The 15,567-nt window shown below is 38.1% G+C and overlaps 1 protein-coding gene across 8 annotated transcripts in view; it reads right to left on the bottom strand.

Moving 5' to 3' along the window:
• Window positions 1–15,567, bottom strand: part of LOC150105272 (tyrosine-protein phosphatase non-receptor type 4-like) — a 238,981-nt gene that overhangs the window by 149,735 nt on the left and 73,679 nt on the right. For all 8 annotated transcript variants that reach the window (XR_016548432.1, XM_090394050.1, XM_090394053.1 and 5 more), the window contains one exon: window positions 14,878–15,021. Coding sequence is in view for 7 of the 8 variants with exons in the window: in XM_090394050.1 (XP_090250176.1) it covers window positions 14,878–15,021 (144 nt within the window). In the remaining variant the exon portion in view is untranslated. The remainder of the gene's footprint in view (window positions 1–14,877; window positions 15,022–15,567) is intronic.

Below are 15,567 nucleotides of genomic sequence, written 5' to 3'. Positions count from 1 at the left end.
AAATCATCCTGCAAGCTCTCCACGTCACCTTGATTAACTTGATGAAATGCATAAAGGTGAGGATGAGACAGATATGAATGGCAATCAGAGTAAGGATCAGGGAAATAGGGGTGGACAGACCAGAGAGAGAGAGAGAGAGAGAGAGAGAGGAGTAGTATAGCGCAGCTTGAATGGATTCATAGACAGGGATCATTACATTTGTATACAAATATAAGAAGTATTCAAAATAAGAGAGCTGAATTTGTTGCATTGATTGAGTCAGTATGCCCAAAGATAATTAGTATAAATGAAACTTGGTTGTCTGAAGATATGATGTCAGAAATAGAAATCGAAGAATATGAAATTTTCCAGAAGGATAAGAAGGTGAAAAGAGGGGGGGGGGGAGTGCTGTTAATGACTTCAGAAGAATTGTGTCCACAATATGTGGAAATTCATAGTACATGTGCAGATTTTGAATCTGTGTGGTGTGAAATGGAAATTAACAGGCTAGTATATCTGATAGGATGCTGTTATTATTATTATTACCTCAAGACCTCATGGAGTCAAAGACTCATCTGGGAGGTCCTTTCATCACACGCACAGCTCATCATACCGTGCCTTGAACACATTCAAACTCCTTGCAGACACCACACTCTCAGACAAGACATTCCAATCATTTACAGCTCTGCACGAAAAAAACCTGCCTCTCACTCCTCTACTCACACCCTCTTTATACAGTTTCCAGGGATGACCTCTGGTTCTCCCTGGATCTCCCACTATTTTCTGCAGAACTTCTTTAGCATTGATCCTATAACAACCCCTTACTAACTTGTAGTGCTCTATCATATCTCCCCTCTTCCTCCTGTCCACCAGACTCTGCAAATTACATATTCTCAATCTTTCCTCATACTCGACATTCCAGAGGTCAGAAACTACCTTAGTCAATCACCTTTGGATCCTTTCAAACATTTCTTCATCCTTCTGAAAACCAGGTGACCAAATCTGGGCACAATAGTCTATGTGTGGCCTAATCAAAGCCTTATACAACAGAACAAGAATCTCCTTACTTCTACAAGTCAATGTCCTCTGCATCATTCCCAGAAGCCGTTATATTGTCTTCACAATTTTGGCTATGTGTCCCATAAATTTCAGATCCTTATCCACTATCACCCCCAGATCTCTTATTTCTTCCACCCCCAACAATATATATCCTCACCAAGCATAAATTCTGCATCCCATCTTTGTTTTACAAATTTTAAAACCTTACATTTTGCAACATTGAACTCACATCTTCATTTCCGTGCCCAATCACTCAATTTATTCAAGTCTTCTTGTAAGGCCACAACATCTTCACTACTCTTCATGGTTCGTCCCAACTTTGCATTATCTGCAAACAACTGAATATCTCCATCGAAATCTTCACCTATATCGTTAATATACAAGTTAAATAGTAATGGCCCCAAAACAGACCCCTGAGGAACTCCAGTAGTGACTTTCCTTTTCCTGGATGTCGCTCCCCCATACACAACTTGTTGATACCTATCAGATAGCCAGTCTCCAATCCAATGCACTAATCTAATATCCAAACCCATCTGCTCTAGTTTGACTATCAATTTATCATGAGGTACTCTATCAAAAGCCTTTGTGAAATCTAAGTATATTACTGTGTATCCTTCTCCTTTGTCCAAGGAAGCAGTCACTTTATTGTAATAAGTAAGTAGATTACTAAAACATGACCTCCCTTTAGCAAATCCATGCTGTCCATCAAACCAACCCAACTCTCGATCCTAGTTCTCAAGCTTCTCCAACAACTTAACCACAACACCTGACACACAGATAGGCCTATAGTTTGATGCTTGAGTTCGATCACTTCCTTTATGAAGTGGCACAATCTTGCCCTCCTTAGGGACTTGACCGAGTGCAAGACTCGTATTAAAAATATATGTCAAGACAGGTGTCAACTCCCTGGCACATTCCTTCAGAATACGTGGCGATATATTATCAAGTCCCACAGCCTTATTAACATCTAGTTTACTCAACTCCCCATACACCTCTTGCTCACTTACAGTCAGTCTCTCCTCCCCATCAACTACTGCTCTCAATCTCTCCATGAAGTAACATTCACAAGATTGAAGACCTTTATGAATTGCTCATTAAGTATCTCCACCACACATTCTGCAAACAGCTGTCTTTATATCATTTTTTCCTATCAATGTCATCCTTCCATAATCATTCTTTCTTTTGCTGGCTACATATCAAAAGAACTCCTTAGGATTCTTTTTGGTTCATTAGCTAACTGCTGTTCATACCTCTCTTTAGCTACCCTCACCAACCAAGTCACCCTCCTTGCCTGGTCTTTGTAGACCTCATGGAATTGGTTATTTCCACTTCTTTTATGCTGCCTCCACAATGCCCTCTTTCTCTGTATCGCATGCATAATCTCTTTATTCATCCATCTCACACCTACCTTATTTAACCTTCTCACCCTTGGAATACACTTAGACATTGCATCTACTAGATAGTTTTTGAAAATCCCCCAAGCTGCATTGATCTCTTTTCCAGCTAATTCCTCATTCCATGCTGCACCTGCAAGCTGTCTCCTGAGCTCTTCATAATCACCCCCCCCCTTGTAGTTCCACATATACCCTTTTCTCACAGAGGTTCTCGCACTGCTGGCAACCACCCAGGTAATCACCTCATGGTCACTCTCACCAATTGGTGGATGATTTGATACCTCATTTATAATTACATCCTCTGATGAGATGAGCGTGCCCTCTGTTACATACTGTCGGAGGTAGTTATCCCTCAAACACTCAAGAAACTCATTTTCTTTATTTCCAGTTGCTATCTCATCATTCCAGTCTATATTGCCATAATTAAAATCGTCCATAATGATCACCCTTTTCTTATTTGCTTGACTAATTGGATTATACATTTCACTATCACCACTATCCACATTACCTAGTCTATAACAACATCCAACCAAGTATTTGATTCCATTGACCTCTATTTCACACCATACTGCCTCAAAACCACTGGCACTATTTCCCTCTTGCATCTCTACTTTGTATGGACACAACTCTCTCTCTATCATCAATAGCACTCCCCCTCCCTTTTTACCCCTTCTATCCTCATGAAACACATCATACCCTTGGTGGATGATTTGACACCTTCATCTCTATTCCTGTCAGGATGTCGTCCTCTTCCAACCATGTCTCACTTATTCCGACAATATTTGGGTGAACGGACGCAATTAATGCAACCATTTCATCTTCCTTGTTTCTTATACTTCTAGCATTTGTATACAAACAGAACAGCTCATTTCTGGATCTACAGCTAGTTCTACTGATACACTCACTCGATGCGATCTCTCCATGCTCGACTTGGGCCATTTCCCTTTCTGCTTATTCATTTTAGAATCCTTTTCAATTCTGTTTCCTCTTGATCCCAGGTCATCCCATTTCTTTCCTATCTACACATGCTCTCACCTCCTCTCGGAGCATCCACCTTTCTCATGCTGTGTACCCCTGTCCACCCTGAGCCTCCCTGTTTCCCTGCTCCTCTTGCACACCCATTCTCTCATTTTCTATACTCATACCACTCACTTCCTCATTCATAACCACCTCTTCGATCTCTCCTGTCTTACTGTCCTGCTCTTCCACATCACTTCCTGCTTGATCTGATTCATTCTCTCTCACTCTACTCACTTCTCTACCTTCCAGCAGCAGTCTCTCCAAGCGACTCGCACCATAACCACTCAAATGCGGTCCATCACTCCCATACAGTTCACTTCTTCCTTCAAACTCATTCCACACATTAACAAACTGTACTCCCATCTCCTCACACATTTCAGCCAGCATATCATTCATAATCCTTGCTCTCCGCCTCATTTCACCACAGTCATACCTAGGCAACATGCTAACTACTCTTCCTGTCACACTATTCTCTTTTATCCTTCTAAGCAGCCTCCTAACATCCATTCTGACTTGCTCTTTGTCCTCTGTCAAATCATACGTGCCAATTAAAATCATCAACTCCTTTGCTCGCTCCCTCCTCATATCCAATGCCTCAATCACTCTACTCATTTTACTGCCTGGAAAACATACCTTGTGCATCCTATCATCCAGCACACCTTTAATAATGGAGTTGCCATATAATGCCACTCGCTCATCTTTTGTTAACTCTTTCATGCCATCATGATTAGTTTTAATAGTTTTTGCCCACATTTTCGTAATTTCATCTCTTTCCTCATCCAATCCAATTCAACTTCCGAATCTCGCATCACATTCTCTCTATCATTCATTCTTTCTAATTTTCTAACTCTCGACACCCTCTTCTCACTTTTACTCTCATTCATCTTTCTGTGCTTCCGTACTTTCGGTTCAACATGCGTCCAATTTTCACTATCATTCATTCTTTCGATTTTTTTCACTTTCGATTCCTGCATCACGCCATTTTGAGTTTCATTCATTCTCTCAATTTCATTTCCTTCTGCCACTCTCGCCTCACTTTCGTCCTTATTAACATCTGTTATGGTTTTTAAATCACTCATTTTCTTTTTTACTGATTTTTTAACATTGTTTCGCCTCTCTTTCACACCATCCTTCTCTTTGGAATGTGCACTCATTTTCTCCGCGATATTCTTGCTACTAATACTTTCTGTCATCAATTTCATATTTGCATTCATCAATTCCTCGTTCAGGTCACACTTCACACACACACCCTCCTTCCATCCACCCTAAACATCCACAAATCATTTATGTAATCGAAAGAATACATATAACACACCTCACACTTAACAAAACAACTGAAGTCTAAGTTAAAGTCACGGAATGACAAAGCTGCCACCATAAAGTCTAATAATAACAACGAATTCGTAATTAAGTTTAAGCAAAACAAAATCTCCCACACTAATAATAATAGTAGTGCACAACTTTTACAGCAGCTCTTACTCAAACAAACACTCATATATACTTAATTATTCCAAGAATACTTATCTCAATCTGGAGCTCTTCTTACACATGTGCGCCACTTACATGCTTGACTCATGAGCGATGGGCCAGGAAATACAGCAAATAGTGAAATGTTTAGGCAAATTTGTTAGGCATGTAAAAAGGTGATATTGATGGGAGAATTTAATTATAGGAATACAGAATGAAAATAGGAGATAGTGAACAGGAACAAGAAAAGTGAGCTTGTTGAATTTATAGGTGATATATATCTTAAGCAGCACATGATCGAAGCAACTAGAGGCCTTAGTATTTTGGATTTGGTGATAACTTCACAAGATTAGTTGTTAATGAGGTAGTAACGCTGCCATCAGTTGGTGAGAGTAATCACCAGTTACTTGTTTGGGAAGTGGTGAAACAAGAAAAGGTTACTATCAAAAAAGGATACATGTGGGATTATAAAGTGAGTGATTATGGGTAGCTCTGTAGTCAACTAGAATCAATATGTTGGTTAGATGAGCTGTGCAGAAAAGATGTTGACACTGCCTGGAAATTCATAAGGCAGTATCTGACATGACACAAGCAATGTATAACTAATTATTATAACTAATATAGTTATACTACATTGGTTAGTTATCCTAACTTATGTAGTATAAGTATAACAAGGTGACCTTGAACAGAGGAGATGCATATACAGTGGTTACTCGGATTTTGTAAAAGATTTTGATAGACTGCCACACAAACAAGCTGTTACAGAAATTGAAAGAGATGGGACTTGATAACAGACTTTTGAGTTGGATCAGTGACTGTCTGTCAGATAGGTATCAGAAAGTTATATGGGGGTGCAGTGGTGTATTGCAAGGGTCAGTTTTGGAGTATTATTGTTCAATTTGTGTTAATGATACTGGGATGGGATTAACTAGTGATATGCAGCTGTTTGAGGATTATGTAAAATTGGGGAGAGCAATGCAGAATGAAATAGATGTTATGGTCTTACAGGAGGACTGTGAACCTTCATAAAGAAGGAGTACGAGGACAGATTGAGAGAACATAAGTTGCAAAGCCTCATGAATAGAAGGAAGGGAAATGATATGATCCTGATATCAACCTCTGATTAGCTTGAGACATACAAGCTAGTCAGGGGTTGATATCAGGTTGACATGGAAAAGATTTTTCATAGAATGGGAGATGGGGATAGAACAAGATGCCATCTCTGGAAACTGTATAATGAGGGTGTGAGCAGATGAGTGAGGAGAAGGTTCTTTGCATAGAGAGTGGTTGGTGAGTGGAAAGAATTGCCTGAGTGTGTGTTGTGAATGTAGACACATTGAATCAATTTAAGCCACAGTTGGATGAACATTGTGTGTGCAATAATGTGTACCTCCCACAATGAGTCTCTAACTCTATGGAGGTCATGTAATAATAATAACTTCCAAGGGTTAGGTGAGTAAACAGAGAAATAGTGAATGGATGAACAGTTAAATCAATCATACTAGTGAGGCCAAGGTTAATTCAAGGGAATTCTTCTGCCATATGACAAGCAAGAGGAAAAATAATTATGGAAGGTTGATACTGGTGGTTAATCATAGCAATAGCGTGGCCATTGCAAAGGATATAACGGAATTGAATGACCCCTTTATCAGCATATATAATACAGGTATAGATGTTAATAAGGCTGTGGGAATGGATGACATACTACTATGTATTTTTATGGAAAGTGCATAATGGTTATTTATGCCCTTGACCTGGTTATTTAATGAAACTCTTGCAGTAGGTGAGGTTCCCAAAGAGTGGAAAGAAGGCAAAATAGTATCATTCCATAAATATGGTTTTAGGACAGAAGTTACCAATTATAAACCAGTCTGTATAACTACAGTTGTAGTCAAGGTGTTGGATGGCTAGGAATAGAATAAAAGATTGAATTGATGGACATAATATTCTTTATGATGGTTAGAATGGATCTGCAAAGGAGAGATCTTGTTTTAGCAATTTATTTGCATTTTATGATAAAGCGATAAGAATGTTAAATATAAGAGAATCACATACAATGATATTCTTGGGCTTTGCAAAGTGTTTGATAGATTACCACATGTTAAGTTGGTAAACAAGCTGCAGATGATGGGAAAAGACAGTATATCAGCAAGTTGTATATGATGGAGCAGTGTCTCATAAAATAAGGGTAACCAGTGGCATGCCACAGGGTTCTGTTCTCTTGGAGCCAATGCTGTTTAACTTGTTTGTAAACAATATATCATACGGACTGACTGGAGATCTTCAGTTATTCACTGATGATGCAAAGTTGGATAAAATTATAAGTAGCATTGATGATATTAATTAGCTTTAGGAAGATTTGAACAGACTTTTGATTTGGGCAAAGGAGCGGGAGTTGTAGTTTTAATATTAATAAGTGCAAGGTGTTGCATTTTTGAGTGCAGAAATATAAGGCTGTGTACTGCTGTACTGAAAGAAGTGGATGAGATTTGATGTTTGGGAGTGATGGTTGACAGCAGACTGAAGTTTAGAGGGCATATTATTCAAGAGCTGAAAAGACTGCATATTGTAGTGTTGCTATGATATGAAGTACTCCAACATCTAGGGATAAGAAAGTAGTTGTGCCACTATATAAAGCACTGGTCAGATCACACTTGGACTATTGTGCTCAAATCTGGTCACCTGGTTTTCAATGTGATGTGGAGGCATTGGAGAGGTTCCAGAGGCAAGTGACTAAGGCAATATTAGGACTTTGGAATGCTGGCTATGGAGACAGGCTGAAAAATGTTGATTGCAGAGATTGGTGGATATGCGGAAGAGAAGTGATATGATAGAGACGTTTAAGTAAGTGAAGGGATTTTATTGGATTAATCCAGAGGTAGCTTATAAAAAGAGTAGAAGGCGAGAGAGGAAGAACTAGAGGCCATCCCTGGAAGTTATGTAAGAGTGTGGTGAGGAGTAGATTTTTTACATAGAGAATTGTGAGTGAATGGAATGTCTTACTGTGATATTGTAATATACGTTGTATATATTGCCAGCCTGGTTAGCATATCAGCTCTCCAGCCAAAGGCTGCAGGTTCGAATCCCACTACAGGCATGGATGTTTGTGATTGTAAAAATACTAGTGGTGGTGGTATGGGGCCATAGATGGCATTGGTGATAGATGATGTGGTCCACTGTAGTTGGTGGAATGAGTGGTGGAAACAGAGTTGTAGAGTGGATGCCCTTCCTCGATGAGTCTTTGGACTCCTTGGAGGTGTCACATAATAATAATAATATGTTGTTGGGAAGGCAGGGAGTGTGAAAAATTTTAAGATTCAGTAAGATAAAAATGTTACCAGCTATCAACAACCATCCCATGATGAGTCTACCAACTAACAGAGGGTGTAGCAGAAAATAATGGTTCTTTTCAGTACAGAAAATTTCCTGATTTTAGTGTTATACATTCTCCATTCTCCAGGTAACACATTCAAAAAAGTATGTGTTCATAATTTATTTTATATCCAAGAGAAAAAAAAAAAAAAACTTGCTACATATATCACAAATACAACAATCACTATGGAATAGTCACCTGGAGCTTCCATATCCAAGATATGTTACAAATTACCTTTGAAAACAAAAATGAAATCTTATAAACTACAGGACTCTAAAAAGAATAAACAGCCACAAGAACACAAGAAACTGACAGTGGTAAGAAACCATGCAGATAGAATTAACTGCCCTATCACAGCATTAATTAGGTTTTCAAACATGCCAAGTTACTTGGCTTTGATGGGCCACTGAGCCTAATATGTGAAGGAAAATGAGAATGGGGAAAATTAAGTTTGATTGATGAACTGATTAAAAAAAAGTAACAGCAAATTATTATTATAATAATTATAACTGTCGTTGTATATAGATGATGCTGATGATGCCAGTTTCGTATAGTTAATGGACTGAGTGGTGGAGACAGAGAGTTGTAAAGTAGGCATGTGCCCTCCCTCGATGAGTCTTTGGACTCCTTGGAGGTGTCACATAATAATAAAATAACAGTAAATGATAAAGTTACTTTTGTATTTTTGTTATTTTATGATATTTATCCTTTACATACAAAAGGAGATAAAAAGTGTATCTCAGTTGTTAACTTGCATACACAGGCAGTCCCCAATTTACGTATATTTGGACTTATATAAGTTGCAAATGGCATGCAAAGTATGAAATTAACCTGCCTATATTTTTCACATACCATCTAATGCTGGTCTTCTGTAAGGCAGGCAGGCAGGCAGGCATGCATTATCCTATCTTGCTTTCTAAAAATATATAGTATGCAAACGCTAAAAATATACAACTTAGGCGTTATAAGTGCTATATTTTTTTAGTGTTTGCGTACTATATATATTTTTAGTATTTGCATGGACCGTAATGCCTCACAGTTCTTGAAAGCATTAGCCTGTTATTGGAGAAATTTAAGAAAAAGAAGAAACAAGCCATGTTCAGTCATCTGTTGATAATTTCATAAAATTCGAATAGCAAAATTAAATTTTTTTTTTAAGTTTTCTATTTTCTCATACTGTATTGTGTTACTTAGATTAATAATTACATATCAAAATCCACTTTGTGCATAAATTCTGTGTCTGAAACTAACAGACATAACCTTTATAACATGTTAATGAACTAAGACATACAAGTAATGAAAAGATGAAGCAATAGGGTGTAATTAACAGGTGAAGGGATTAAATCCGACTTACGAGGGTGGTCTGAAAAGTTCTTGGCCTAACAATGAAAAAACAAATTTATAATTTCAAATTATTTTTATTTTTCAACATAATCTCCCTCAAGACTAATATATTTATTCCAGTGATGCTCCAGCACCATTATCTTGTCCTTGTAGTGATTCTCAGTAAGATCTGAAAAACATCCCTCTACAGCTGCAATATCACCTCTTAATTCAAAGAAAAACGCTGACCAGAGAGGAAGATTTTTAGTATTGGGAAGAGACAGAAGTCAGAGGCAGCCAAATCTGGGGAACAGGGTGGATGTTCAAACAATTCATAGTGCACATCCCTTAATTTTCCCACTACCAAAACACCTTTGTGGGTAGATGCTTTGTCCTGATGAAAGAAGATTTTTTTCTTCTGTAAACCGGGTCTTTTCTCACGAATTTTTTGGTCTAGTCTGGTTAAAAGATCGGAATAATATTTCATGGTTATTTTACCCTTTTTCAAGATAATTAATAAACAAAATGCCTTTAGCATCCAAAAACACCGATGCCATGACTTTTCATGCTGATGGAAACGACTTTGTCTTCTTTGGTGCTGAACAACTGGCTTCTGTCCACTGCTGTTTGGATTCTGGTGTGTAATGATGAATCCAAGTCTCATCCATAGTAATAAAACGATGCACAAAATCAGTTTCATTCTTGTTAAAATGCTCCACGCACTGTTCAGAGATTTTCATGCAAGTGCGTTTTTGAACTCTCTGTGAGCACCCATCTTGCACAAGGCTTTTTCATTTGCAATTCTTCATTCAAAATATATCCTACACATTCTTTTGAAATGCACATAGTCTCAGCAATTTCACGCACTTCCACTCTACAGTCATTCAATACCATATCTTGCACTTGATCAATGATTTCTGGTGTTGTTACCCTTTTTGGACATCCTTCATGTGGATTATCTTCAAGGCTGGTAGGGCCACTTTTAAACTCGGCAGACCATATCTTAATTGTTGAAAATGAAGGAGAAGAGTACCCATAAACTTCTATGAACTTTGAATGAATTTCTTTTGGAGAAAAACCTTCTTTTACAAATAATTTTATAACTGCATGATACTCAAATTTATCCATTTCAAGGGATACAGACAACACTTTTGCTTCAGACAGCTGTATAAAACAAACTATTTGATAGAATGACTTGAAATTTCACATGAACACTTATGACAGATGTACCAACTTAGAAAAAAAAAAAATACTGCCAATAGTGTTGCCATCTACAGTTGAGGCTGAGAATGTTTCAGACCACCCTCGTACATAAAATTCAAGTTATGTAGAGATTGCAGAACATAACTTATGTAAGTTGGGAACTACTTGTATTATTATTATTATTATTATTACAGGCAACTCCAAGGAGTCGATAGACTCATCGAGGGAGGCCCTAACATCATGCAAAGAACAAATATTCAATATTCACACAGTATATATCATACCTCTCCTTGAACTCATTCACAGTCATGGCACCCACAACACACTCTGGTAGCTTATTCCACTCATTCACCACTCTCCAAGTAAAAAACCTAGCTCTAACACCCTTGACCAGCTTCCATGTATGGCCCCCTAGTCCTCCCACCACCAGTCCTATTCTCAAAAATATCTTCTGAATTAATCTTATAGAAACTTTCAGTAATTTGAATGTCTCAATGATATCACCCTCTTTTCCGCCTATCAACCAATTTCTGACCCACAAATCTTCAACCTGTTCTCATAAGGTTCATTCCATAGACCTGCTATAATCTTGGTCACTTGTCTCTGGATCCTCTCCACCTCCTCCCCATCAAGAAGAAATGCTGGTGCCCATATCTGGGCACAGTAGTCTACATGGGGTCTTATCAAGGCTCGACACAGAGGAACAATAACCTGTTTGTCTCTGCTTGTTAAAGTATTTTTTAGCAACCAAGTGATTTGATGAGCTGATTTAGCCACTTTTGCGATGTGCCCCCCTAAACTTCAACTCCCTATCCACCAACACTCCCAAGTCCCTGGCCTCATTAATCTCCTGGAGTACAGTTCCACAAATGTGGTATACTGTACTCCTAATCTTTTCACCCCAAAATGCATAACCTTACATTTTGCCACATTAAATTGACATCCATTCTCCTTAGCCCAGAACTACAATCTATCCAAATCATCCTGCAAGATTTTGACATCTTCTGCATTCACTATTGCCCTACCCAACTTTGTATCATCAGCGAACAAATGAACCGGTCCTCTTAGATCCTTTCCTATATCATTAATGAACAAATTGAACAGTAGTGGTCCAAGAACAGAACCCTGAGGCACACCACTAGTCACAGGCCGTCTTTTGGACTCTACTCCTGAATAAACCACTCTCTGATATCTCTTCATCAACCACCCTCCTATCCATCTCACCAACCTTATATCCATCCCCATATGATGCAGTTTACTGATTAGAATTCCATGTGGTATCCTGTCAAAGACCTTAGCAAGGTCCAGTAGAATCACTGTAAGCCCATTACCCTTATCTAGTTCAGCCGTAACTGTGTTGTAGAACGTGAGCAAGTTACTGGGGCATAATCTACCCTTCACGAAACCATGCTGTCCCCCATACAGTATCCCATTTTCATCTATCCAATCCTGTATTTTCCTCTTGACTATTTTCTTCAAGACCTTGACAATCATTCCTAATATGCTGATCGGTCGGTAATTTATAACAACAGTCTTGGAACCTACTTTATGCAGTGGAACTATTTTCCCCTCTTTCCACCCCCCCTCGGGACTAACCCAGACCCGAGACTCAAATTAAACAAAATGGTCAACAGCACTGACAATTCTTTAGCTGCTTCATGTACAGCACGAGCTGGCATACCATCCAATCCCATAGATGTATTGACATTGAGGTTTTTGTACTATTCACCTCCACTTCATTCACCACAATTCCCGTATAAGATATTGGTTCATTCATTGCTGCAATGTCGCCACCTGGATGATATACTCTTGCAAAGTGCTTGCTCAGTAATTTTACTATATCGACTAATTCGGTTACCTCACTATCATCGGCATTCTTTAAAATCATTCTGCCATATACATTTTTTCTTTTACTTGCAACATATCAAAAAAATTGTTTGGGATTCTCTTTAGCCTGCATGTCTAATGTTCTTTCATAATCCGCTTTTGCTTTTCTTACCACACTCATTACCCTTCTGGCCTGCGCTTTATACCGTTCATGTGCCTGCGGGTCACCTTTCTCCTTAAATTCCCTCCACAGTTGTTTCTTTTTTTGCAGCTCAAGCTAAATGGTGTTATTCATCCATTTAATCCCTACTTGATTTATTATTCAGACTCTAGGTATACAGTCAGCCATTGCCTCCTGCAAACACTTCTTAACAGTCTCCCATGCACTATCAACATCCAGCCCTTGCAGTTTTACATGGCATGGCACTCAACCAATCAAACTCCTAAGCTTGTCATACTTACCACCCAATAATTCCATATGTACCCTGTCTTAATTGTAAATTCCACACCTTTAGCCACCTCCCAAGTCAAGACCCTATGATCACTCTCACCAATTGGTGGCAACGTGGTCATATTCGTTACAGCCAAATTCACAGATGCAATTACTAGCACTCTCTGACCTAGTATTTTCCATTACATGCTGTCGCAGATAGTTATCTCTTAATAACCGCATAAAATCCAATTCCTTTCTCCCATGTGTCCTTTCCTCCTTCCAATCAATGTTACCGTAGTTGAAATCTTCCATAATAATTATCCTCCATCCACTCATTTCTTCTATTTTCTTATGCATACTATCTCCACCATCTATTCTATCACCTGGTCTATAGCAGCACCCAACTGTATATTTTGTTCTGCTAGTCTCAATCTCACACCAAATAGCCTCAAATGTGCTGTTCTGCAGTTCCACTTCTATTCTCCTTGGCTGCAGCTCATCAGCTATCATCAATAACACTCCTCCCCCCATTTTATTCTCCCTGTCACTCCTGAACACACCATACCCCCTCACATTCAATCCCACTAACTATATAATCTTCTGTCAGCCATGTTTCACTAATGCCAATAACCTGTGGCCTGGAAGTGCCAACCAAGGCCAAAAATTCTTTCTTCTTGTTCCTAACACTTCTGGCATTAGTATACATGAATTGCAGAAGCCCATTTGTCCCATCCCTATTCAGCAACACCTTTTCAAGTCTCCATACATCAAATCCATTCAAATGTAAACCATCCATCTTATATAAATCCTTTCGCCCATCGAAATCACTCCATACATCCACAAATTCCACACCACTCCTCCTGCATAATCTGCACATCATGTCATTAGCAATTTTGGCCCTTCTTGTATTCTCATAGAAGTCATACTGCATAAACACTGTCATACTGCAGAAACAGACTCACCATCCTAACTCTCTCTCTGTTCTCTTTTGCTACCTCAAGTAATTCCTTCAAATCCTCTCTCATAGTCATTTTGTCTCCTTTCAAATCATTCATTCCTGCTACTACTATCAATTCTTTCACCCTCTGCTTTTGCATTCTAATTGACTTGCTTACATCCTTAACTTTTGCACCAGGTTGGTATGATTTTGTCAAACTCTCATCTATCACACCTCTTACTAAAGAATCTCTGTACAACATTCGTGCTTTCATTTTGTTTACACTAACTATCATACTCTTATTTTTCTTATCATACTTTTGCAATTTATTAGTTGGTATACTCGGTAAACATTTTTGCCCATGCTCCAGCTGCCGATTTGCCCTATGTATCGCTCTGCATAACCGTGCGATCTCACTCATTGCATCGGTCTCATCATTTTTATTATCCGTTAATTCATTCATTCGTTCTGTATTCTTACCTTCATTCTCACTTTCAACGCTACTCTTACAGCTACCCGTACTACCTTGTAAATATCACTATTTTCTACATTCTCACTTTCAACAACGATATCACTCTCATGACCTGAAACACACTTTAAATCCTCACATTATTCCTTACACTTTCTGCACACGTTCACTCCACTATCATTGTCTAACCAGACTCCATCCGCTCTCCTCAAAGCATACCATTTCACAAACGGTACAGTGAATATCAATTGTTAATATTAATACCTTTGTGTAGCAAGCTTACAGACCACAGAGAGTATCACAAAAAGGTTTCAAATCATTATTAAACAGAGATTGTATCCCGTTAACTAAAAAGGGCTTAGTTTGTAATGATTTCAACTGTTGTTACATTACCTGCTCATGAGTAAATGATGTTACATCATAACCATTAATCATTAAGATTTCATCCCCTTCTTTCAGTTTGGGAGAACACTTATCAGCAGGAGATCCAGGAATTATCTTTGATATGAGTACTGGTAAATTTTTTTCTTTTCCTCCCTTGAGAAATAACACAGAAATAATAATTTCTTAAATTAAATAAAAAATATACAAAGTAATGAAATATTAATACATATAATACATTAAAATTTATCCTCTGAACTAATTTAGATCTTTAAGAATTAATGCTGAGACAGACAAAACCACGAAGCAAGCTTTTTGAAAAAATTAAACATCTGAATTTTCCACTTGGAGGGGAGAGGTACTGCCATTAAAAAAACTCAACATGGAGTAAATGCAGTAAGTGTTAATGAGTTTAAAGTGCATTTATAATAGTAAGTTGTGTTTTGAGGCAAGACCTCCCATAATGAAGCTACTGACTAAATAGTAAAGTGACAAAACAGACTTATCAAAGGCAAAAAATTAACATCTGAATACTTAAGTTCATTAAGGAACATAAATATCAGCATTTCATAATGTTATGCATTGACCATACTTTGCAAATAACTAACATGGATGAATAAGAATGTAGCTATCTCACATTAATTGAATATAATAAGAAACACTCATAGAAATGCTACTACCTGTTTTCCAGTTTTATACATG

The sequence above is a fragment of the Typopeltis vanoorti genome, chromosome 6 (assembly GCF_054136105.1).
Source record: "Typopeltis vanoorti isolate ZY-2024b chromosome 6, IOZ_Tvanoo_1.0, whole genome shotgun sequence".
In the NCBI taxonomy this organism is placed as follows: Eukaryota; Metazoa; Arthropoda; class Arachnida; order Uropygi; family Thelyphonidae; genus Typopeltis; species Typopeltis vanoorti.
Note: the sequence above shows the minus strand (reverse complement) of the source record. Positions and strands in the feature narration are given on the sequence as shown.